A 19581-nucleotide genomic window follows, 5' to 3' on the forward strand; every position below is an offset into this window, starting at 1 on the left:
GTACATTTTCAGTTGTGAACACTTACAAAGTCAGTGTAATGCCTGCTGAGGAGCCTGATTAATAATTATTAATAATAATTAAATTGAACGGTAACAGTAAATCATGCTGGTTAGTTTATGATAGAGTTATTGTATTATTAGTTTAGTCATGTTACATGTCAAACTAGGACATTAAATGTAGCATGTTTTTATGTTATTTGTACAGACCCCCACTGGGTTCAACTGGGATAAAAAAGATCCACGTGTAAATCTGTATTCTCGTTTCAGAAATCAATATGTGCGGTTTATGAACTGTAATCTGTGCCCTCAAATTACGAATCCATGCCCACGGATGTCTTTATACAGGTCAAACTATCCCAGTAAACTATGTATATAGCACAAATACTATTGGTAATGTACTAAGTTACTTTAGGTGAATAGTTGGTTATGTACAGTACATGTAGATATGTACACAAATTTGTCCAGTATGTACAGTCACTAACAGTTTTGTTTATTGCACGATATATAAACTGAATGTGATTTGTATATACTGTATAATTAATCGATTTAATTCGAGCTGCAATGAATAGTTGATCAACAGAAAATGAATCACCAACTATTTTGGTAATTAAGAAAAAATGCAAAAATTCTACAGTTCTAGCCTCTTAAATGTGAACATTTTCTGGTTTCTTTAGTCCTCTATGATTATTACTTTATTATGTTATGGACTATTGGTCGGGACAAAACAAAACATTTTAGGTTGCATCTGGAGCTTTAGGAAACTGAGTGACTTTTTCACAATTTCCTGACATTTCATAGACCAAATAACTGATTTATTAGATTATTTGCCCTAGACGTAGGCTAATCGATTAATTCTCAACTGGTAATATCCCATTTAAGATAAGGAGGTTTTAAACCACTCTTTCCAGCATTACGCACACTTGACAAAACGTAGTGGCTCTAGTTTGTGTCTGTCTGTCAGCTGACTGCATAAAAGGAGGCCTGACACAGATGAAGAGTACTCACCCTCCCACACACTGGTCAGTCCCAGCACCTTATGAGCACTGGTCTGAATCTGGTAGTGTTTCAGCACCTGAGGACACCATGAAACGTCTGCAAAGAAAGAAAAAAATCAGCAGATCTGTGGAATTACTCCAGGAGCCAGGACTCCAGGAGCCGGGCTCCCCTGCCAGGAGCCAGTCGATGATAGACATGAGCGCAGAGTTCCTGGGTAGGCTGCACAGCACTTACTTGCATGATTGCACAGCACTTACTTGCATGATATCTTGTTGCAGATGTGACCATAAGCTTGTGCGGGGTCAGGCTATATGCTTTGTTGTCACAGCGTAGACCTCGACTTGTTTTCATGTTTAATGCTTTGAAACTTTGCATGGTGTGGGGCTTTTGATCAGCCTGCCATGGTTGTATTTTCCTGACAAAACATGGCATGGTTTGACATTCATTCTGAATTGTCTGATGAGATAAATGCAGGTTAAAGAGGAGGCAAGAGAGTAATGTTTGAGTCAACTGACATATGGATCGTGTAAAATGGGTTTCAGCTTTGCAGAAATCTAGCGTATAACCTGTTGAACGTTACTCTCTGCTGTTTCTCTCTCCCTGTTTGTCAGGTATGGAGGACGACCCGGACCTCCAGTTCCTTCTACGGGGAGGAGACCTACTCAAGGTCCGCTCCTCATTCTGGAAGAAGACCCGCCATTACAGACTCAAGGAGGACTGCAGGACCGTGTGGTACAAATCGAAGAAAACCTTCAAGACAAAGCAGACCTGTGAGTGCTGTCCCAGCATCCCAGCCGCATGTCTGTGAGATCTGCCAATAAACTTCTTGCACACATCTGTCCGGTGTTGTGGTGGATACATGTCTCACGTCTCCTCTTTACCTGTGACTTACACATACAATTGTTACCTAACAATGTCCAACATATGTGCGTTTTAAGTACCGATACAACTAAAACCATCTTTGATGGTGAAGTGGAGGACTGATCATAGAGCTATAAAAGATTATTTCTGTCTGAAAGGCCATAACATAAATAACTGGGCTGCTTGTGATGGCAATATGTTTTGTGGGTGTGTTTATGGAAATAGTTTTTTATATTATAGTGCATGGAGGAGTAGTTTAAAATAGCCTTGGCTATAATTTCTGCTTACATTACATCCATAAACTGTTCTAATGCAGTCACAGTCTGATAACTGAAGTATGATGATGCTTTTATTGCTGTCGCCATGTGTGATAACATACATCCAACAAGTCTTTATATGAATGACTTATCTTAAACAGCAGCTGTTTGAAAATGGTAAAGTTCAGTTCCCAGAAACTTGTAAAGAGACGTCAGTAAACTGCAAATGGCATGCTTCATACCTGACCCAACAGCAGTAAAGTCCTTTATTTTTATGGCCTTTATACATCCTCGTTTATATGTCCTCAGTTTCACTTGATGACATCGAGGAGGTTCGAGAGGGCCGTCAGTCGGAGGGCTTGAAGAAGTACATAGAGGAGCAGATGGAGGGCCGCTGCTTCTCCATCATCTTCAAGGGGCGCCGCAAGAAACTGGATCTCATTGCCAGCTCAGAAGAGGAGGCCAAGCAGTGGGTCAGCAGCCTGCAGAAAATGGTCTCCAACATAAACAACCTCAGCGACCAGCAGAAGGCAGACCAGTATCCTTGTCATGACAGTGGAGGTTATTCTATGAATCTGACTGATTTACATAATTGGTATCAGTGCTCAGCTTCCACAAGTGCCCATGTGAGGTGAATGAAAACCTTTTTGTACATGCACATATCCAATCCTTACATTGAAAACTTCTCAGCTGGATCATCAGCTGCCTGATGAAGTCAGATGAGAACAAAGATGACAAGTGGAGTCAGTCAGAGGTCAAGAACTTCCTGCAACTGATAAACATCGAAGTGGACGACAACTATGCAGAAACACTCTTCAAGGTGAAGCCCTCAGAGCTTTTTGATGGTTTCTAATGATCAAAATCACTTGTAGATATCCCAAGGAGCTCTAAAAACAGATAAGTCATTGCAGCAGGGTCAATGAGTGGATGTAATTTAACACCAAATTACATTTTAAGTCTTCTCACCTAAACTGAAATAATCCAATCTATTTGAAAGTGGCTAGGCAGAGCTCTCACTGAAAAGAAAACCATTGTTAAGTTGATATTTTGGGTGAAATGTGGTAATTATCAAGAGTTCTCTGCAATAATAAATGTGTGTGTGTCACCTTTTAATATGAAGTTTATAGCAAGTTAAATATGAAGTGTGAACTGACTTTCATATTCCATCTCCATCATACAGGAGTCCAACAAATCAAAATCTGGATACTTGTCTGCAGAAGAGATCGAACATTTCTATGACCTGTTGACCCAACGGAAGGAAATCGGGGTGCTCTACAGAAGGTATGCTACAACCACAGGCTTCATGAGCCCTGAAAACCTGGTGGAGTTCCTGATGAAAGAACAGAGAGAGAAAACAACGCTGGCTGACGCACACAAGATTATTAAGAAGAGATGACACGTTTCTGTTTCTGGTTGTAAGGAAGTGATGGAGACTGTGTTTTCTTTGCATTTGTATTTCAATTCTTACAAATTTAGAATCATTTGTTTAGGTGGGGTTTTTTTTTCTTTTTTTTGTCTCCTTCTGTGTATGTGTGCAGCATCAATCTGGTGTCTAAAAAACAAAAAATGTAAATAATTCTACATTAAACACCGGTTTCTATAACACAAAAAATTTATATAACATGTAACTTCAGTAGGTAAATGCTAATGTGCTACTACAAGTTAGAAATTGACTGTAAGAAAGAATTTTCCAAGTCAAATATAACACTGAGGAGCCAGCTAACCAGCCAGACTTTTGAATGGCAGCTATTAATTTGAACCTTCAAGATAAACTTAAAATCTATGCAAAACAGAATGATAACACTGTATTTAGTGTCAGAAGTGCTCTTAGGAATAAGTAATGTATTAGATCTCTGTTTTACATACATGATGAGAACATGTTAAATCGGGTTTGCAGAGCCTCTTGTGCTCTTTCACTTTTTAGTGCGTACTGTCTCTTCAACAAGGATCTGTTAGCTTAGACTCCAATATGAAATGAGCACAGGAGGAAATCACATCCTCTAAAGGGAGTCATTATATCTCTGACATACTTTGATTCTTTGATAAATGCCTTGTTACTATTTTCCCGCCTTGTCCTCATTCAGCCAAAGAGAAGAAGCTGCTGTCCAAAGATGGCTTCCTCATGTACCTGCAAAATCCTGAGGCCTTGGTCCTCAATCCAGAGCACAAGAAGGTGTACCAGGACATGAGCCAGCCTCTCAACCACTACTTCATCTCCTCCTCGCATAACACCTATCTCATGGAGGATCAGCTCAAAGGGCCCAGCAGCACCGAGGCTTATATCAAGTAACAGCTTTCATTGCACCTTTAAGAATCTGTCCGTGAAGTCCCCCAGTCGTTTCAGCTGCTGTAGCTGTTATATACTGATAAAATCACTGCAGTCTGCAGATATTTATCCAACATTTCACTCTGTGGGAGGAGGATGAGAGCTGCAGGATGTCTCAGTTTGAGCACCTGTTCTTAGGCAGTTTGAGGATGCTGTCAAGTTCATGCAAACACATGTCTTTTAATGATTAGGATTAGGCATTTCAACATGTTCACATCAGAAATGTCCAGAATTAGTAAAAAAAATATGCCTGTCAGAAACAAACCACTGCATCACCCCCCCCCCAAAAAAAAAACAAATATCAGAAAAATCAGTCAGTAGAGTAAAAATGCTGATCACTATATAGAACCATTTTTGGTTCAGATATTCAGTCACCTCATGCTAGCTGCGACTCTCTCAGTGCTCTGAAGAAGGGCTGCCGCTGTGTGGAGCTGGACTGCTGGGATGGATCAGATGACGAGCCAGTGATCTCTCATGGCCACACACTCACCTCCAAGATCCTCTTCAAAGACGTGATCGAAGTTATCAAGGAGTATGCCTTTAAGGTGTGTTTATCTTTACAGTTTCCAGTAGTTTCCAGTATTATCATAAAATTTCCAGTGAATACTCCTCTGCTCTCTCCGTGCGTCTGGTCTTCCTGTCCCAGACGTCCGATTACCCAGTGATCCTCTCCCTGGAGAACCACTGCAGTGTGAAGCAGCAGAGAGTTATGGCCCACCATATGACCTCCATCCTGGGCAGTGCACTCGTCACCTCTCCTTTGGGGGAAGGAATGCCCACAAACTTCCCTTCTCCTGAGGTTTTCTTTATTTATTTTGTCCTTTGGTACTTGTCAAGACTGTAAGATGGTTGAGATGATACCAGTTATTCACAAAGCTGCAATGTTTTCATGTGCTTGCCTACCTCCAGGAGCTAAAGCGGAAGTTCCTGATTAAAGGGAAGAGGTTAAACAAACTTGAGACCTGCTTTGCTACTGAGGCGGCCACTGATGAGGACACCGATGTGACGGAGGAGGAAGAGTTCAGTGATGAGGATGAACTGGAGGAGGAAGAAAAGAGGAAGGTGGGGGTGACATCAAGGGAAAGTTAATGAATTGGCTCAGTTAACATGTTTTTTTAGAACTATCAGATATTTATTTTTGTATTGCCTTTATCCTCCATTTAATGTGTAGAAACTAGCGAAAGAGCTGTCCAACTTGGTGATCTACTGTGAGAGCGTCCACTTCCACGGCTTTAAGCATGCCAGAAAGAACCAGAGCTTCTACGAGATGTCTTCCTTCCAGGAAGGAAAGGCCATGGATCTGGCAGAGAAATGGGGTGAGGAAAACATTGTGACAGGTGTTTTAGTGTCATGATTTATTTTAAGAAGATACCAGTGAGGATATTTTATAGATTTCTTATTGGTGCTTTGTAAAATTCCTGTAAATTTGTCTCTTGAAAGCCTCGTTTTGATTTATTATGAAGCTCACATATATGGCTGAGCTGGAAACAACCGTGTAAACACAATTTCTTCCATGGCAACAATGACCTTTTAGTCAAGATATTGGCCTAATCCCTTAGTAAATTAAAATATAGTTACACAACAATAAAATGTAATCTACAGTATGGGAAATCTAAATTTTAAAAACCTGCCTAATTGTTTAAATATGTGTTAACATTTCTAATAATATATAAGTGGAAGTTTATTCTAAATTTGCGAATTTACACTTTTAAATGTCTCATTTTCATTTAAAAACAAAAAAATCTGTATAGCTATTTTGAGAAATATCAAGTCATGTTACTTCAAATCATCCTATTTCCACTCATACACCATTAACTCTACATATACTCAAGAAAGAAACACTCATAAACAGTTGTTGTCCTTCTGTTGTGATTCCAGTTATAATGGTATCTTTCTCAGGATCAAGTGTCAGTATTCTGTATCTTGTGTTACCAAATAGAAAGTGGAAACTCTGTTATTTGGTCTTGTTTTCAACAGCTAATGCCTACATCCATCATAATGTGGACAAGCTGAGCCGCATCTATCCAAAAGGCACCAGGACTAACTCGTCCAACTACAACCCAGTACCCCTGTGGAACGCTGGCTGCCAAATCGGTACATAATGCTGACACATAGAGGAGATTACAACCTGTCACATACACAGTCCTGTCTGATAATCCAGCAATCACCATTGGAAAATGAGACAATTATGTATTTTACACTGTCCATGCATCATCTTATCTATTCCCTCCCAGTGGCCTTAAACTTCCAGACGACCTGCAAGAACATGGATTTGAACCAGGGCAGATTCCTGATCAATGGGAAAAGCGGCTACATCCTGAAACCAGCCTATATGAGAGACAGATCCACAAAATTCAACCCCAAGCACAAGATGCTCTATATCACGGTGAGGCTTTCACTGTGAAGAGATACACCTGTAGGTGTTATTCCCAAGCATTTGTGTCCTATTCAGTAAAAACTTCATATCGAGAAGGATCTATATTATCTGATGTGATGCATCTCCACCTGTCACCAGGTTATATCAGCCCAGCAGCTCCCCAAAGTGAACCAGAAGAAATCTTCCATTGTTGACCCGCTGGTTAAAGTGGAGGTCTATGGAGTGCCAGATGATGAACAAGTGCAAGAGACCAGTCATGTTGAAAACAATGGTACTTACTTCACTTTTAAAACATTATTTTTCAATGCAGCTTATGAAATCAGATAATTGTCATATACGCGTTTTGTGTTCCTGCATCCATTTTATACTTTTGCTGTAGTATTTTCCTAATTCTAGCTGATTATTAGCTGAACATAGCCACAACACAGCTATGGTGAAGTTCAATATTTTTCTGAAACATGAACTGGAAATATCATATGACTTATTATTTAACAGCATGGTTTCTTTCTAGAGCCATGCTTGAACATGTCATATACCAATAGTAGCCTCAATGGACCAGAATGCAATTGCGCACACAAAACAAATGTTGCATTTTGAGTCAGGTGACTGTGGCTCGCCTTCTGGGGGTAGTTGAAAGGCATTCTGGGAAATATGGGAAGCCTCTGAAGTAGACGAAGCAGGTTAAAGAAGCACAAAATAACTCCTGGAATGCGCTAAACATGAGAAAAATAATGACACAGAACGTCCATGAGACGTCAGATTACTGACGGTATATTTCTCCTTTTTTCCATTGTAGGTTTTAACCCAAAGTGGAACACAAAATTCCAGTTTGATGTGCACGTGCCAGAGCTGGCACTGGTGCGCTTTGTTGTGAAAGACCATGAATCCATGTCTGCTAATGAGTTTGTTGCACAGTACACACTTCCATTCAACAGCTTAAAAATGGGTGAGTTCATGGACATTTGCAACCTTCTTCACACTGTAACCCAGAGATACAAAACCATCAATAGCTCCATGTTTTCTTACTTCATAAATAATCAGAGATAGGAACTATCTCTTCTCTGCTCAAGAACTCGCTGCGCAAAGAGCTCTTCATATTCACCTTTCTGACTGCATCCACTTTGTGCTCCCATACAGGATACAGACATGTGCCTCTGCTTGATAAAAACGGAGACCCTCTCCCCTCAGCTGGACTCTTCGTGCGCATCAATGTCCTCGATGTTGAATAAAATGTTACTGCCTGGCTTTGTCTCGTTGCAGGACACTAGGACTTCCATCACATAGCTATGTTTTAGCTATTTTTAATTGAATTTTGTATTCTTTTTTTTTTTAATGCTCTTTAGCTGTAGTCCATAATTAACTTGTTGGCTTACATTCTTCTCACAGTAGTGTGACAGTAGTGTCAGTTTAAACTAAAACTCTCCATCTACAACTGGAAATTAGTAGTGTTGGTAGGTGGGTACATGCATGCAAATACTGTACATACACACACTTCACAATGCTGCATATGAATCACATTACAGGAACTATTATTCAACCTTTTTTAATTGGTTTGTATGAGTTGCACTAGTGATGGCATTGATTTTTTTTTTTGTAGACAACATGTGTCCCTCATTTCTGGTCAGTTAACATATTGTGTATTAAAATCTCTTTATTCAAATGACCAGTTCATGAATTCTGGATAAACTATGTGCTTTGTTTTAATCAGTACTTTTAGTCAAGTATGAATCATTTTTCATGTAACATCATAATGACTACTTATTTATCTTTTCGTGAATCAAGATGAAGATAAAAGTTTTCAATATGAACACCTGTCTCAATCTGTTTTATTGTTAGATTAATTTTTAGGCTATTAATCCAGTGGTACCGAGTAATTACATCTGTTCAATAATATATAACAATGCCATAACAAAGTTTAATAGTCTGCAGTGCATGCAATAGGGAATTTAACCACTTTGAACCACCCACACAGGCTGAGTCACTTCAACTGCTCCACAGAATAAAATTACCTAGTGTCCTTCCTCCACACAAAAATGTGTTTTCCTTCTTGTTCCCTCTGTTGTTTTAGCTTCACTGTGCAGAATATTTTTATAGCCTACATGGTTATTGTACAGAGATTGTTTCCTGTCATCAAATGTCTGATTTAAGTGTTCATAAGTGGGATTGCGTGTGGAAAGAAACCTTCCACAAATTAATGAAATAAAATTATTTATATCTATGTTATCTGAAGAAAAAAGTCGTGTGGATTGCAAATCCGAGGGCAGAGTTTACAAATCCGTGAGAATAAATAACATTACTAGAGAACAGAATACAGCTTTAGTGCCTTCCCAAGGAGAAACAGTCTTTTACTACTTTACTTGTTCCTTATTTAATTTTTAAGGCGGTCTTTCCCATTTTCACAACTTCCCCAAATGAGTGAAACAGCGCCCCTCTGGGTTGTAACGGCTGTTGCATGTCAGCCAGTGTAAGCGGTCAAAAAGAGTATTGCACCTTTACCGACGGTTACAGAAAGGTAAACCAGGTGAAAGTTAACAACCTTTGATTAAAAATGAGCCAAGTATCAAACATTTAGATGCGGGCATTGTCATGGCACGACGACAACTGTGAATGGACACATCTCTGGAAGAAGAAACGGAACTGTGAAGCTTGAAACACTCTGGTAAGACGACAAACGATAGAAATTTAACTTAATTTAAACAGAAAACAAAGTTAAGCTAGCTTATTTTCCACCAGCTCACCTGCCGTTTGAAACGGAGAGAAGAGAGGACATGAAGGACGTCTGTCAACAAGCAAACAAAAAGACTGTCAAAACAACAAGTGCAGTGGGACATTCATTCATTCATTCATGAAACTTCATTTCTGTGAAAGACGAGAACATGGACTTCAAAAACGTGAGTCAAATACACCCTCTCTATCTTTGTGTCTGTATCTTTGTCTCTTCGCTCGCTTCGGTTTCTTTCCTGCTGGTTAAATGTCCCGCCGTGGCTCTCTGTGTGTATTTAACTCTTTGCTGTGTTGTTGTTGATGGTTTGGAGCTTGTTGTTTATTGTTTGTCTGGACGCTGAAGCGGTTGTGTTGCTGTTTATGGTTTGGAGCTTGTTGTTTATTGTTTGTCTGGACGCTGAAGCTGTTGTGTTGTTGTTTATGGTTTGGAGCTTGTTGTTTATTGTTTGTCTGGACGCTGAAGCTGTTGTGTTGTTGTTTAGGGTTTGGAGCTTGTTGTTTATTGTTTGTCTGGACGCTGAAGCTGTTGTGTTGTTGTTGATGGTTTGGAGCTTGTTGTTTATTGTTTGTCTGGACGCTGAAGCTGTTGTGTTGTTGCTGCTGTCTGTGTAGCCCGCCGAGGCTTTGAATAAGTTGTGTTTGCTGGTTGTTAAATCACATGTTGCTGCTGCTGCTTGTCTGTGATTTGTGTTTGTTTGGGGCCTGTGCAGAAGCTCTGCTGGTTGGTCCTGAAAATGTCTTCATTCATGACTTGTTTTCAAGCTGTGTTGTATACATTTTAATAACTGTAGTAACTAACTATAGTATTGCAGACCTTGAGGGATATTTTTTGCCTGACAAGCATATAAATGAAGGTGTGTAAGTCATGTGTTTGATACATGCATTGATACTTAATGATGTGAACATAAGGTTTTAGATCTGTGTGTATGTGTTTTCAGAGTTTAGAGTTGCAAAGATTAGTAAATTAATCCATTAGTCAATCGACAGAAAAATAATCAGCAACTATTTTGATAATCGATTAATTGTTTTAATAATTCTTAAAGCAAAAATGCCAAATATTTGCTGGTTCCAGTTTCCCACCTGCAAAGATTTGCTCCTTTTCTGTGTTTTTATGTGCTTGTAAATTGAATAGTTTTGCATTTTGGACTGTTGGTCAGACAAAACAAGACATTTGAAGAGGTCACCTTGGGCTGTGGAAAATTACAACAGCCATCTTTCACTTTCATCTTACATTTTATAGGCTAAACAATTAATCAACAATCAATTAATACATTTTTGCAGCTGAAAAGTCAGCCTGTCTAGTCAGGTGACAAAGGCAATTAAATACCAGAGATGCAGTATTTTCCTGCAGTCCAACTGCATTTAATAAAGTATATGCATATAGGCCTCCCAAGCTCCGTAGCAAGGGAGAAGCACATTGATAGACTCATACAAACATTTTATACTTTCAGCCTCCACCAAACACAACAGTCAAACAAACAACTTGTGCACAGTCATACTTTGTGTACAGACACCCGTTTCCTGTTATGCCCGTCTGTCACAACTTTCACCTCTGGTATTTAGTTCCTCCTCTTCAACTATCACTTCTTAGAATCAGGGTCACTGTGATCTAAAGATAACCTTTTCTGTTCCTTCTTTCCTAACAAACTAGACATAAATCATATTCTTTAAGGACAAAAATTGATCAGTTGAATACACTTCTATACAAGATTAATAATCATTAAAACATTATATGATAATACAGTGTTTTTTGAGAATGACTTTAGGCAGCAGATAACAGACAAAACAAGAGATTTCACCTCAGTAACATCAGTTAAAGGTGGGTAGGCTCCTAAAGGTGGATAATGATATTTGATGGAAAATTATTATTTTTTTAAATACTGCATTTTCATAGGTGGTCATCGTTAAGGTTATTCACCTTTTTAGGGTGACCTCTGAGCATATGTAGAACCTGGAACTGATCCTTGAGCATCTAAGCCCTGGCTCTAGTCCTGCATTGGGTCAGGCTTAGGGTCAGAGGTCAGGGGTCATAAGAGAGGACTGGCAGGATTACCCATTTTCGAGTAGGACAACATCAAACTAATCATATGGGCTTTTGATTTTTGTTAATAACAATCAAAACATTGTCTATAAAAAATTTTCCTCCCCTGTATAAATCTTTGTGACATAAATTTTTGAGCAGTCGGTTTATTTGATTTAAACATTTGATAGAAAAATGTGAAACCCTTCAACCAAAATCTGTATATAAAATTTTAATTGGATTTTTATTGTAGATATTGAAAAAGTTAAATTGAAATTAAACAGTGAACACAACTTGTAAGAAAGATAAATAGAAATACATGAAATCATCAAATGTTTTCTACAACTCAGAACAGACAGGCTCACATACAGATCATGCTATTTGTATTGGTTACATGCATCTACAAAATATTCATAGATGTTGGTTTAAGAAATACATGATTTATTGATTCTTGTGTTGAGACTAAAAATAATTTAAAAAATGGTAAATTGCCAAGTTTAGTTCTTGTAAGAAGATTTTGTTTGTTAGAAGCTTAAAAAGAACTGTGCATCACAACTCAATACAGCTGCATAAAAATGGCATACAATGATGATGTTTGCATTACATAACAGTTTTTGCTTTCCACTTTAATATCAGCTCAAACTAAAGAAAGATTTATTTTTTTCATCATGCCTCCTTTAATGTAAATGTGAGGTTGAATTAGACCAACAGCTAATCCAGAGGTCACATCCTCTGATATTCAAAGGGCCACACTATTTTCCACCACTGCTGGGTCCAGGTATGTGTATGGGATGTCCAGACTCTTGTTTCTGGTTTTGATATCTTTATTTAAATGTTTAAGGTCTTCTTGAAAAGCATGAATCCTCTTGCGGGGAACTTCCTCAGTGAAATGGTCCTCTGGGTAATGGCCAAGCGGGACCTGCAGATCAACAATATGTTTAAAATAATTTATTTCAGCCTCATTTAAAGGTTATAGAGGGTGGAATTTGGCTGTAATGACAAAGCATTGAAAGTACTGTAAATTTGAAATCATAAACATGATTTTAAATGTACATTTTCAGCTGTGAACACTTACAAAGTCAGTGGAATGCCTGCTGAGGAGCCACATGGTGCTCATGCCGTGAACTGTTGTACTGATGTCGGGGAACATCTGCAGCATGGTGGCCTCACTCGTTGTCCCTTTTTTGGTAGGCGGAGGCCGTTGCAGGGAGATAGGAGTGTTGGGCATCCAACCACCATAGTCATACTGCAGTGAATGCATGATTGATGGATGGCTGGTTAGTAATAATTATTTGAAAGGTAACACTATGAGCATACTGATAAGTTAATGATAGTTATTATTAGTTTAGTTAAGATATATGTCAAAACTAGGACAATAAATGGAGCATGTTTTTATGTTATTTTATATTAAGGCTTCTCTCCTCTCCTCAGTTCAGTATACCATGTCAGAAGAATTAAGCCATTCATGGTCATGGTATAAATGAAAGGATTCACCTGTCCGGAGCTGACAACAGAGTGTTGGCCTGAGCAGGTGAAAATAACCATGGTGACAAACTTGACCACCTCAGCCACAGTGCAGAAACTGTTGGGAATTCCTGAAGATTCATGAGAATAAATAACATTACTTATACAGAACATAATACAGCCTTAGTAACCAACAAGTGCAGTGGGACATTCATTCATTCATGATACTTAATTTCTGTGAAGGACAAGAGCATGGACTTCAGAAATGTGAGTCAAACACACCCTCTCTTTGTGTCTGTATCCTTGTCTCGTCTCTTGCTTCGGTTTCTTTCCTGTTGGTTAAACGTCCCGCCGTGGCTCTCTGTGTGTATTTAATTCTATGATATGATATGATATGATATGATATGATTCATATGATATGAGGTGAAACGGTGATACCAAGTACCTGGTGAAAACGATCTCTCTGTTTGTTAGAAGCTCTGTTTTAAAACCAGAGTGGAAATAGAAAGCCTGGAACAATAAAATAAATCTACTGACCTATAGCTACAGCTTGTAATCATTGATGGAGCTATGAGTTCTGAGTTGAACCAGCACATTCTATAGGAAAATGTCAAAGTATCCATCTGTGAACTGAAGCTCAACAGAAAGTAGGTCATGCAGTAAGACAATGACACTAAACACACAAGTCATTCTACCAAAGAATGGTTAGAGCAGAAGAAAGTTAATGTTTTGGAATGAGTGAGTCAAAGTCCTGACCTTAATCCTAAAGAAATGCTGTGGAAGGACATGCAAAAAAGCCCACCAACATCCCTGAGTTGAGACTGTTCTGTAAGGAGGAATGGGCTAAAATTCCTACAAGCTGATGTGCAGGGCTGATAAATAGTTACCGGAAACGTTTGGTTGAAGTTATTGCCGCGAAAGGGGGGTCTCACCAGTTACTGAAAGCAAGAGTTTACATACTTTTGCCTCCCACAAATATGTTAGATTAGATAATTTTCTTCAATAAATAAATGAAAAAGATGAAAAAAGTGATTTTTATTGTTTCACTTGTTTAATTTGGTTCCCTTTATATACTTTTAGGTGTAAATATCTGATCACGTTTTAGGTCATATTTATGCAGAAATACAGGAAATTCTAAAGGGTTCACAAACTTTCAAGCAGCACTGTATCTGTATCTATATGTGCATTGTTTTTTCTGAACAAATATCTGCTTAAAGTTTACTAATTGAATCAAACTTTGTTGGTAAAAGGACCATTATATTGTATTCCACTTTCCTATGAGATAAATGATTTCTCATATTATTCTTTACACCCACATGTATTGTTATAATGGTCAGGTTTTTGTTTAGGTGCACCTGTGCTGTCTTGGAGAAGGAATCCATGCTCAAAAATGTGCACAATCCAGCTCTGCAGTTCGGAATCTTCCTGGACCTCAGCATCACTCTTGTAGCAGTGTTGGAGCAGTCCCTGCACAAACCTATAAGACACATTGATATGGTTTATAATATCACATTCTTACTTAAATAAATAATTCCAATTCAATCTCTCTATATAAAGCAGGGAATCTCTGTCTGTCTGTCTCTGTGTCTGTATGTATGTATATGTGTATGTGGGTTTCTCCTTCACGTATCTCGAGAACTGTTCATCCGATCTACTTCATACCCGTGTACGGTAAAATTCCTGCATGTTTCAAAGGCAGACAGCATATATATAAGTGAGAGTCCCACACTCCTCACTGACCTCAGTCAGAAAGCGGCAGGAGTCAAAAAAGAAGCTCTGCATGTCACCGACTATCTGTACTTAAGTTCCCTGAGAGGCTCCCTGCCCCGGCATGCACCATGCAGGCTGACCCGCAGTGGTGACACTTCATGTCTGTGACATATTCTACAGCTATAGACACTGAAACCATAGAGAAAGGTGTAATGTTGCTGGCATGATGTTAATATGACTGTCAACAGATCATTTTTGCTGAGAACCACATGCGTCACGTGGAAAAAAATAAGTGAGACCCCGAATTTCTAGATGACATGCCGCTCACGCAGGCTGTGTGGCTGCTCTAATTTGTTAACATGGGTGCCAAAATTAAAGAGGTTCTGCGATGCACATGCACTGCTCACGCAGGCTGTGTGTCCCAGGCATCAGGCGTTTAGGGAGCATCGGTAAATTGTAGCGTCTGCTAATAGTCTGCATAAGAGGCGTTTAGGGGAGGGGCACAACTCTCTCTAGGTATTGAGAAATCGGCCCATTCTGAACAGGCACATTTTGATAGGGCACTGCACTAGTTCCCCTAATAAGAATTCATCATAGATAAGTGACAGACCCCACCTGTGAAACCACAATAAAAGTCCCTGTCACTACCTGTGGATGATATCCCACAGCCTGAGTCCATCATCTCTGTAGTAGAAGTTTGGTGCAGAGTGCAGTCCACGCTCAGCGATGTCATCTGGTATGCAGAGGGAGCTGTAGGTCAGTGAGGACTGTGCTCTCCTCAGGATTGTGATCATGCCCTCTCCACCAGAAGCTGCAAACTAGGAAACAATAAAATGTGTAAATAATGTTGGGAGCAAATACAGAAGGTGATATATGCCCCAGAGAGCTCAATGAACAATAGTCTAAAACATGCTTGTGTTTTCAGTATTTTCAGTTGGTCAAGATGCTCTCTTCATTAGCTTGACTTTTTTCACGTTGCTGTGAGATGAGCTCTCTCGTCTGCACTGATGTGTACAGTTGGTGTTTTCTTACCTTTGTGAAAACTCCGTCATGCGATATCAGTAGTTGTCGGGCTAAGCTGTTGATCTGTAGAGTGTAACGAGTGTGAGGAATGAGGAGCTGAGGAAAAAATGGATATTCCTTAATATTTAGAATGATCTTTTTTGCATCTACAGAATTTTTGACACATGCAAAATAAACACAAAAACAGCTGGCTTCAACTTGGGAAGACACAAAAAAGAGGAAATAATTGGAAGCAGGAGCACAACAGCATGCATTAGATCATAGCACAACATGCCATGGTGTGGCTAAAACAGATTACACCTGGCTCGTAGAAAAACACCAGAAGTTCAGTCTCTCATCTCATTTACCTTGTACAGTGGATGTACTTTGGGCACATTGCGCAGCAGTGACACTGCAAAAACTTCAGCCAGCAGGTGAGTGCGCAGCAGGTGAAAATTGAGTTGATGCATGTTGAAGTCTGCGCTTCTCACAAAAATCTTGGCTGTCAACCAGTCATACTCAGAGTCAGTAGGCAAGAAGATGGGATTGTCTTCTGCTGGCTTCTGCTTCAGCTATAGGAAACAAAAGGGAAACATGGTTGATTCATTAAACTGATTGATTATATAATCCATAACAATGCTTTAAGAACTTTTCATGTAGTTTATGTTTGCTTTTAAAAAATGTTTTATATTTTAGGGATATGATGTCATGATTCCCATGTGGGTAATTAATAAATACTGAGTGAGCCAGGAGCTCTAAGCTTCCAACTCACCTGAATAGCAATGGGCATCAGCTCATCATCAGCAGTTCTGTGGAGCAAGACGAGGGGAGCTGCCAGGTACTGCTTCTTGTCATGGATGACGTTTGTCTTCACTCCATCCAAAAGCTTGTAGTCACACAGGAATATGTTTCCTTTCTATTGGAAATATCAGAATAACTCTCATCATACACAACACCTTGGAATAATTTTAGTAAAGATGATGAATTACTGAGATCAACTATAAAGGTCTAGTGAAAGGGTGAGGGTCACTTAGGGTTACAATAATTTGATGTTTTGTTAACTGGAACAGATTTGTTGCTTGTCTCTTCTTAGAAATGTCACTATTGTTTCTATTAATGAATAATTAAATAAAAAATTATCAGTTGTAAGAGGTAATCACCTGCATTTCATCCTCTAATGTCCACCGACCAGTGGGGAAAACCATGTCATCAGTGACAGGGAAGTTCTCAGGCAGGACTGTACAACGCTGGATCATCATGGGGTTGACACCGTTTAGGAACTGGTAGCCAAAAAAGGTGTCGTTCCTCCAAAACTGTTGAACACGATCTGGAAAAAGAACAAGTTTCAACCTCAAGGTGAAACACCTGCTGTTCTGTCTATCTTTGTTGCTAAGATTGTTCAAGGTGTCCACTTGCATATTTCAAATCAGATTTTCACTCAAACATGTATGGATGTATTTGAAAAGCTGACAATTTGAGTAAAGAACAAGAAAAATAAGTGAATCCTACTACTATAGTTTATTTACTTAGCCTCCAGAGCTGGTGGAAGTCTCCCAAGGAGCAACTTCTGGAAGCTAACCAATCAGAACAGAGTGGGTTCATCGGAAGGGGGGCCTTAAAGAGACAGGAGCTAAAACAGCCTATTTCAGGCAGAGGCTGAACTGAGGGGCTGCACAAAGAGCCAGTATAAGATAAATAAGGAGTTTTCTGAACTGTAAATCATGCAAAGATATTCCAGTAGAGTCCCAAAATAAAAATATAGAACTGGAAATGTGCATGATACGTCCCCTTTAACCATCCCTAATGGTACAGTACCTGATATATCCGTCCGCCTGGAGCGGTACACTTGGTAAATATAATTCATACTAGTCCAATTGTCCTTGCGGTCAGACAGTCCTTCCAGTTTCAGCCATGTTATCCTATATCACATAAACAATGGGGGGTACTATTTTTTTATTTTTTTTTATCATTTTGATGGATAAATAATGGAAAGAATTTGAAGACTTCACCCTGTGGCTCCAGTGAATCCCATCTGAATAGTTGTGAAGGAGAAACGGACCTCACAGGGCAGACAAAGAGGGCTATGTGCTTTTACACAGTGGGGTATTCCTTCTAAATATACATCCCAGCTGAGAGACAGTAGAGAGGAGGACATGGGTGAGTGGTGGTACGGAGGTTTAGATTTATGTCAAATCTGGGGTTGATAATGCAACAATATGTGCAAACTCAGCGTTTTCACCGATAGTGCTCCTTTCTCTGGTTTAGCTCCTTCTCCCTACTCTTCCTGCTAAGATGATGAATGTCATCAGAATCTTTCAGAGCTGGAAGAAAAAGAGAATATACAGAATATGGGCATGAAATGACTGCAATATTTCAACAGAATAACCAAGCCAAATTTAAAGTGATTGAAATTGTGTCGTCAGTGGGGATGTACAGAACACAAAGTGGATTTTCCACAAACCAGTTGCCTCTCTGAGGTAAACCTTTCTGTCATCAATCCAGTGGTAGACAGGAAAGTTGTACGTGTCTCCCTCTGGAGAGTTGACTTGCACCCTGGCAAGGAACCAGGACTCTTCAGAGAATGAAGGGTCATGCCTTTTGTGTAGCTCTATCATGAGCAGCTTGCCAAGGGAAGTAGAAGAGGTCACAGAGCAGATAGACACCTGGAGAAAGAGAGAGTTTAAATACATGTGAGATGATCTTTGCTGGAAAAATTTTTTCGGCTGAACTGACTGCTTGGTGTTCTTTGTTTTTTATGGTGGTTTGATGTTACAAAAGGCTCCCTCACAAAAGATTGAGTTTCAGAGGACTTCTCTCTTATGCATGGTATATCAGCATTGTTGGGTCATTGGCAAAGACTGTATAACCTTGTAGCTATGGGAAAAGTCAAAAGTCATGACATGCACCCAGCAGTATCACCAGTACACCCTCATCAACAGAGACTAAACGCTAAACTGCACGGTCACAAAAGTGTTGGTAAGTGATGAACATTTAAACATATAGTATGATATACTGTAGACTTGCTGGTTCCAGTAGTAAGTAGTTTTTACCTTTGACCCTTTCTTCTTGTTTTTCTTGTTGCGGAGGGAGGAGTTTGTGTCTATTTCTCCACCTGTTCCAATCAGCCTGATGTAGATGTTATTGAAAGTGTTGTCGTGGTTTATGTTTTCAGTGATTACGATCACTTCATATTTATACCTTTTCATTCTGGAGTGAAATGGAAACCTGGTGGGGAATGGAAAAAATTACACTAACCCATGTCAGCATAGATTATGTTCATTACATGTATCTTATCAAATAAAGGTTTTGAATTATTTTTATCAGGAAAAAGCTGTACAAGTTAAATCTTCATTATTTATGATTATTATTTAGTAATCTGACAGATAAGTATAATGTGCAGTGAAACCAAACATCACAGAACCTCAGGCAGGACATGGAGGAAAATATTAAAGGTGGGAGGGGAAAAAATTACCTACTTGTGTGTTGTCTTGCAAAACTTTTGCAGTACTTTTTGCAACACAGCTTTCAACTTCGCTAACAGTATCACCAGTAGAAAATGTATTGACTTTTGATACCAAAACAGCAGCATGTGCCTATTTCGTGAAGGTGCTGTCTGTGTTCCTGAAAGACTGACATAAGATTGGTTAAAAAGAGGTTTGTTTCTGTGTTGTGATTGAGTTATTAGTACGTTGTCAAGCAGTGTAAGTTATTGACTGTATATTGAAGTTTCTACTTTTCGATTGCAATCAGTATGGTTTATATCACCCAGGTTTACTGTGTTTAAACACAAACGCCTTGCATACCAATGCAAAGTCTGTGTTTTTCCTTCAATATAAAATATTTT

At 39.2% G+C, this 19581-nt stretch overlaps 3 protein-coding genes and 1 long non-coding RNA gene across 5 annotated transcripts in view; 2 read left to right on the forward strand and 2 right to left on the reverse strand.

The window, feature by feature from the left end:
• The window catches only part of LOC121892171 (1-phosphatidylinositol 4,5-bisphosphate phosphodiesterase delta-1-like), an 11871-nt gene extending 3304 nt beyond the window's left edge, over positions 1-8567 (forward strand). Inside the window, exons 2-16 of the mRNA XM_042405045.1 lie at positions 1062-1210; positions 1608-1766; positions 2424-2652; positions 2805-2934; positions 3295-3504; positions 4177-4400; positions 4841-4985; positions 5087-5239; positions 5350-5502; positions 5612-5756; positions 6418-6534; positions 6675-6826; positions 6956-7088; positions 7614-7763; positions 7955-8567. Coding sequence (XP_042260979.1) covers positions 1062-1210; positions 1608-1766; positions 2424-2652; positions 2805-2934; positions 3295-3504; positions 4177-4400; positions 4841-4985; positions 5087-5239; positions 5350-5502; positions 5612-5756; positions 6418-6534; positions 6675-6826; positions 6956-7088; positions 7614-7763; positions 7955-8046 — 2341 coding nt within the window. The 3' untranslated portion in view covers positions 8047-8567. The remainder of the gene's footprint in view (positions 1-1061; positions 1211-1607; positions 1767-2423; positions 2653-2804; positions 2935-3294; positions 3505-4176; positions 4401-4840; positions 4986-5086; positions 5240-5349; positions 5503-5611; positions 5757-6417; positions 6535-6674; positions 6827-6955; positions 7089-7613; positions 7764-7954) is intronic.
• Positions 8568-9307: 740 nt separating this feature from the next.
• LOC121892090 lies at positions 9308-14547 on the forward strand. The gene is made up of 3 exons (XR_006094294.1): positions 9308-9476; positions 9551-9708; positions 14375-14547. It is a non-coding gene; the product is annotated as an uncharacterized LOC121892090 (long non-coding RNA).
• Positions 11896-17782, reverse strand: LOC121892087 (arachidonate 12-lipoxygenase, 12R-type-like). Of its 2 annotated transcripts, XM_042404894.1 has the most exons (10): positions 17553-17782; positions 16898-17064; positions 16510-16653; positions 16106-16309; positions 15768-15854; positions 15384-15553; positions 14381-14502; positions 13056-13156; positions 12637-12807; positions 11896-12480 (listed from the first exon to the last, which is right to left on the reverse strand). In XM_042404894.1, the coding sequence occupies exons 1-10, from the start codon at positions 17599-17601 to the stop codon at positions 12301-12303; spliced, it is 1395 nt and encodes a 464-aa protein (XP_042260828.1). In that variant the 5' UTR covers positions 17602-17782; the 3' UTR covers positions 11896-12300. The 2 variants fall into 2 exon arrangements, with proteins under 2 accessions (XP_042260828.1, XP_042260827.1); XM_042404893.1 differs by lacking the exon at positions 17553-17782 and having other exon boundaries at positions 16898-17364.
• On the reverse strand, positions 17743-18364 carry LOC121892089 (hydroperoxide isomerase ALOXE3-like). The gene is made up of 3 exons (XM_042404896.1): positions 18199-18364; positions 17977-18058; positions 17743-17866 (listed from the first exon to the last, which is right to left on the reverse strand). The coding sequence occupies exons 1-3, from the start codon at positions 18350-18352 to the stop codon at positions 17743-17745; spliced, it is 360 nt and encodes a 119-aa protein (XP_042260830.1). The 5' UTR covers positions 18353-18364.
• Positions 18365-19581: the final 1217 nt, after the last annotated feature.

The sequence above is a fragment of the Thunnus maccoyii genome, chromosome 24 (genome assembly GCF_910596095.1).
Source record: "Thunnus maccoyii chromosome 24, fThuMac1.1, whole genome shotgun sequence".
NCBI lineage: Eukaryota > Metazoa > Chordata > Actinopteri > Scombriformes > Scombridae > Thunnus > Thunnus maccoyii.

Bases quoted from the DNA above. Each gene is read 5' to 3' on its own strand.
- LOC121892089 (XM_042404896.1), bottom strand. From the start codon at position 18,352: ATGATAGAGCTACACAAAAGGCATGACCCTTCATTCTCTGAAGAGTCC. The intron at 18,059-18,198 runs GTTTGTGGAAAA...TTTTTCTTCCAG, and splicing joins TTACCTCAGAGAGGCAACTG to CTCTGAAAGATTCTGATGAC. The intron at 17,867-17,976 runs GTGAAAACGCTG...ACTGTCTCTCAG, and splicing joins CAGAGAAAGGAGCACTATCG to CTGGGATGTATATTTAGAAG.
- LOC121892087 (XM_042404893.1), bottom strand. From the start codon at position 17,155: ATGCAAGTGGACACCTTGAACAATCTTAGCAACAAAGATAGACAGAAC. The intron at 16,654-16,897 runs GTGATTACCTCT...TATTTCCAATAG, and splicing joins CATTAGAGGATGAAATGCAG to AAAGGAAACATATTCCTGTG. The intron at 15,855-16,105 runs GTAAATGAGATG...TTTTTTCCTCAG, and splicing joins AAGTACATCCACTGTACAAG to CTCCTCATTCCTCACACTCG.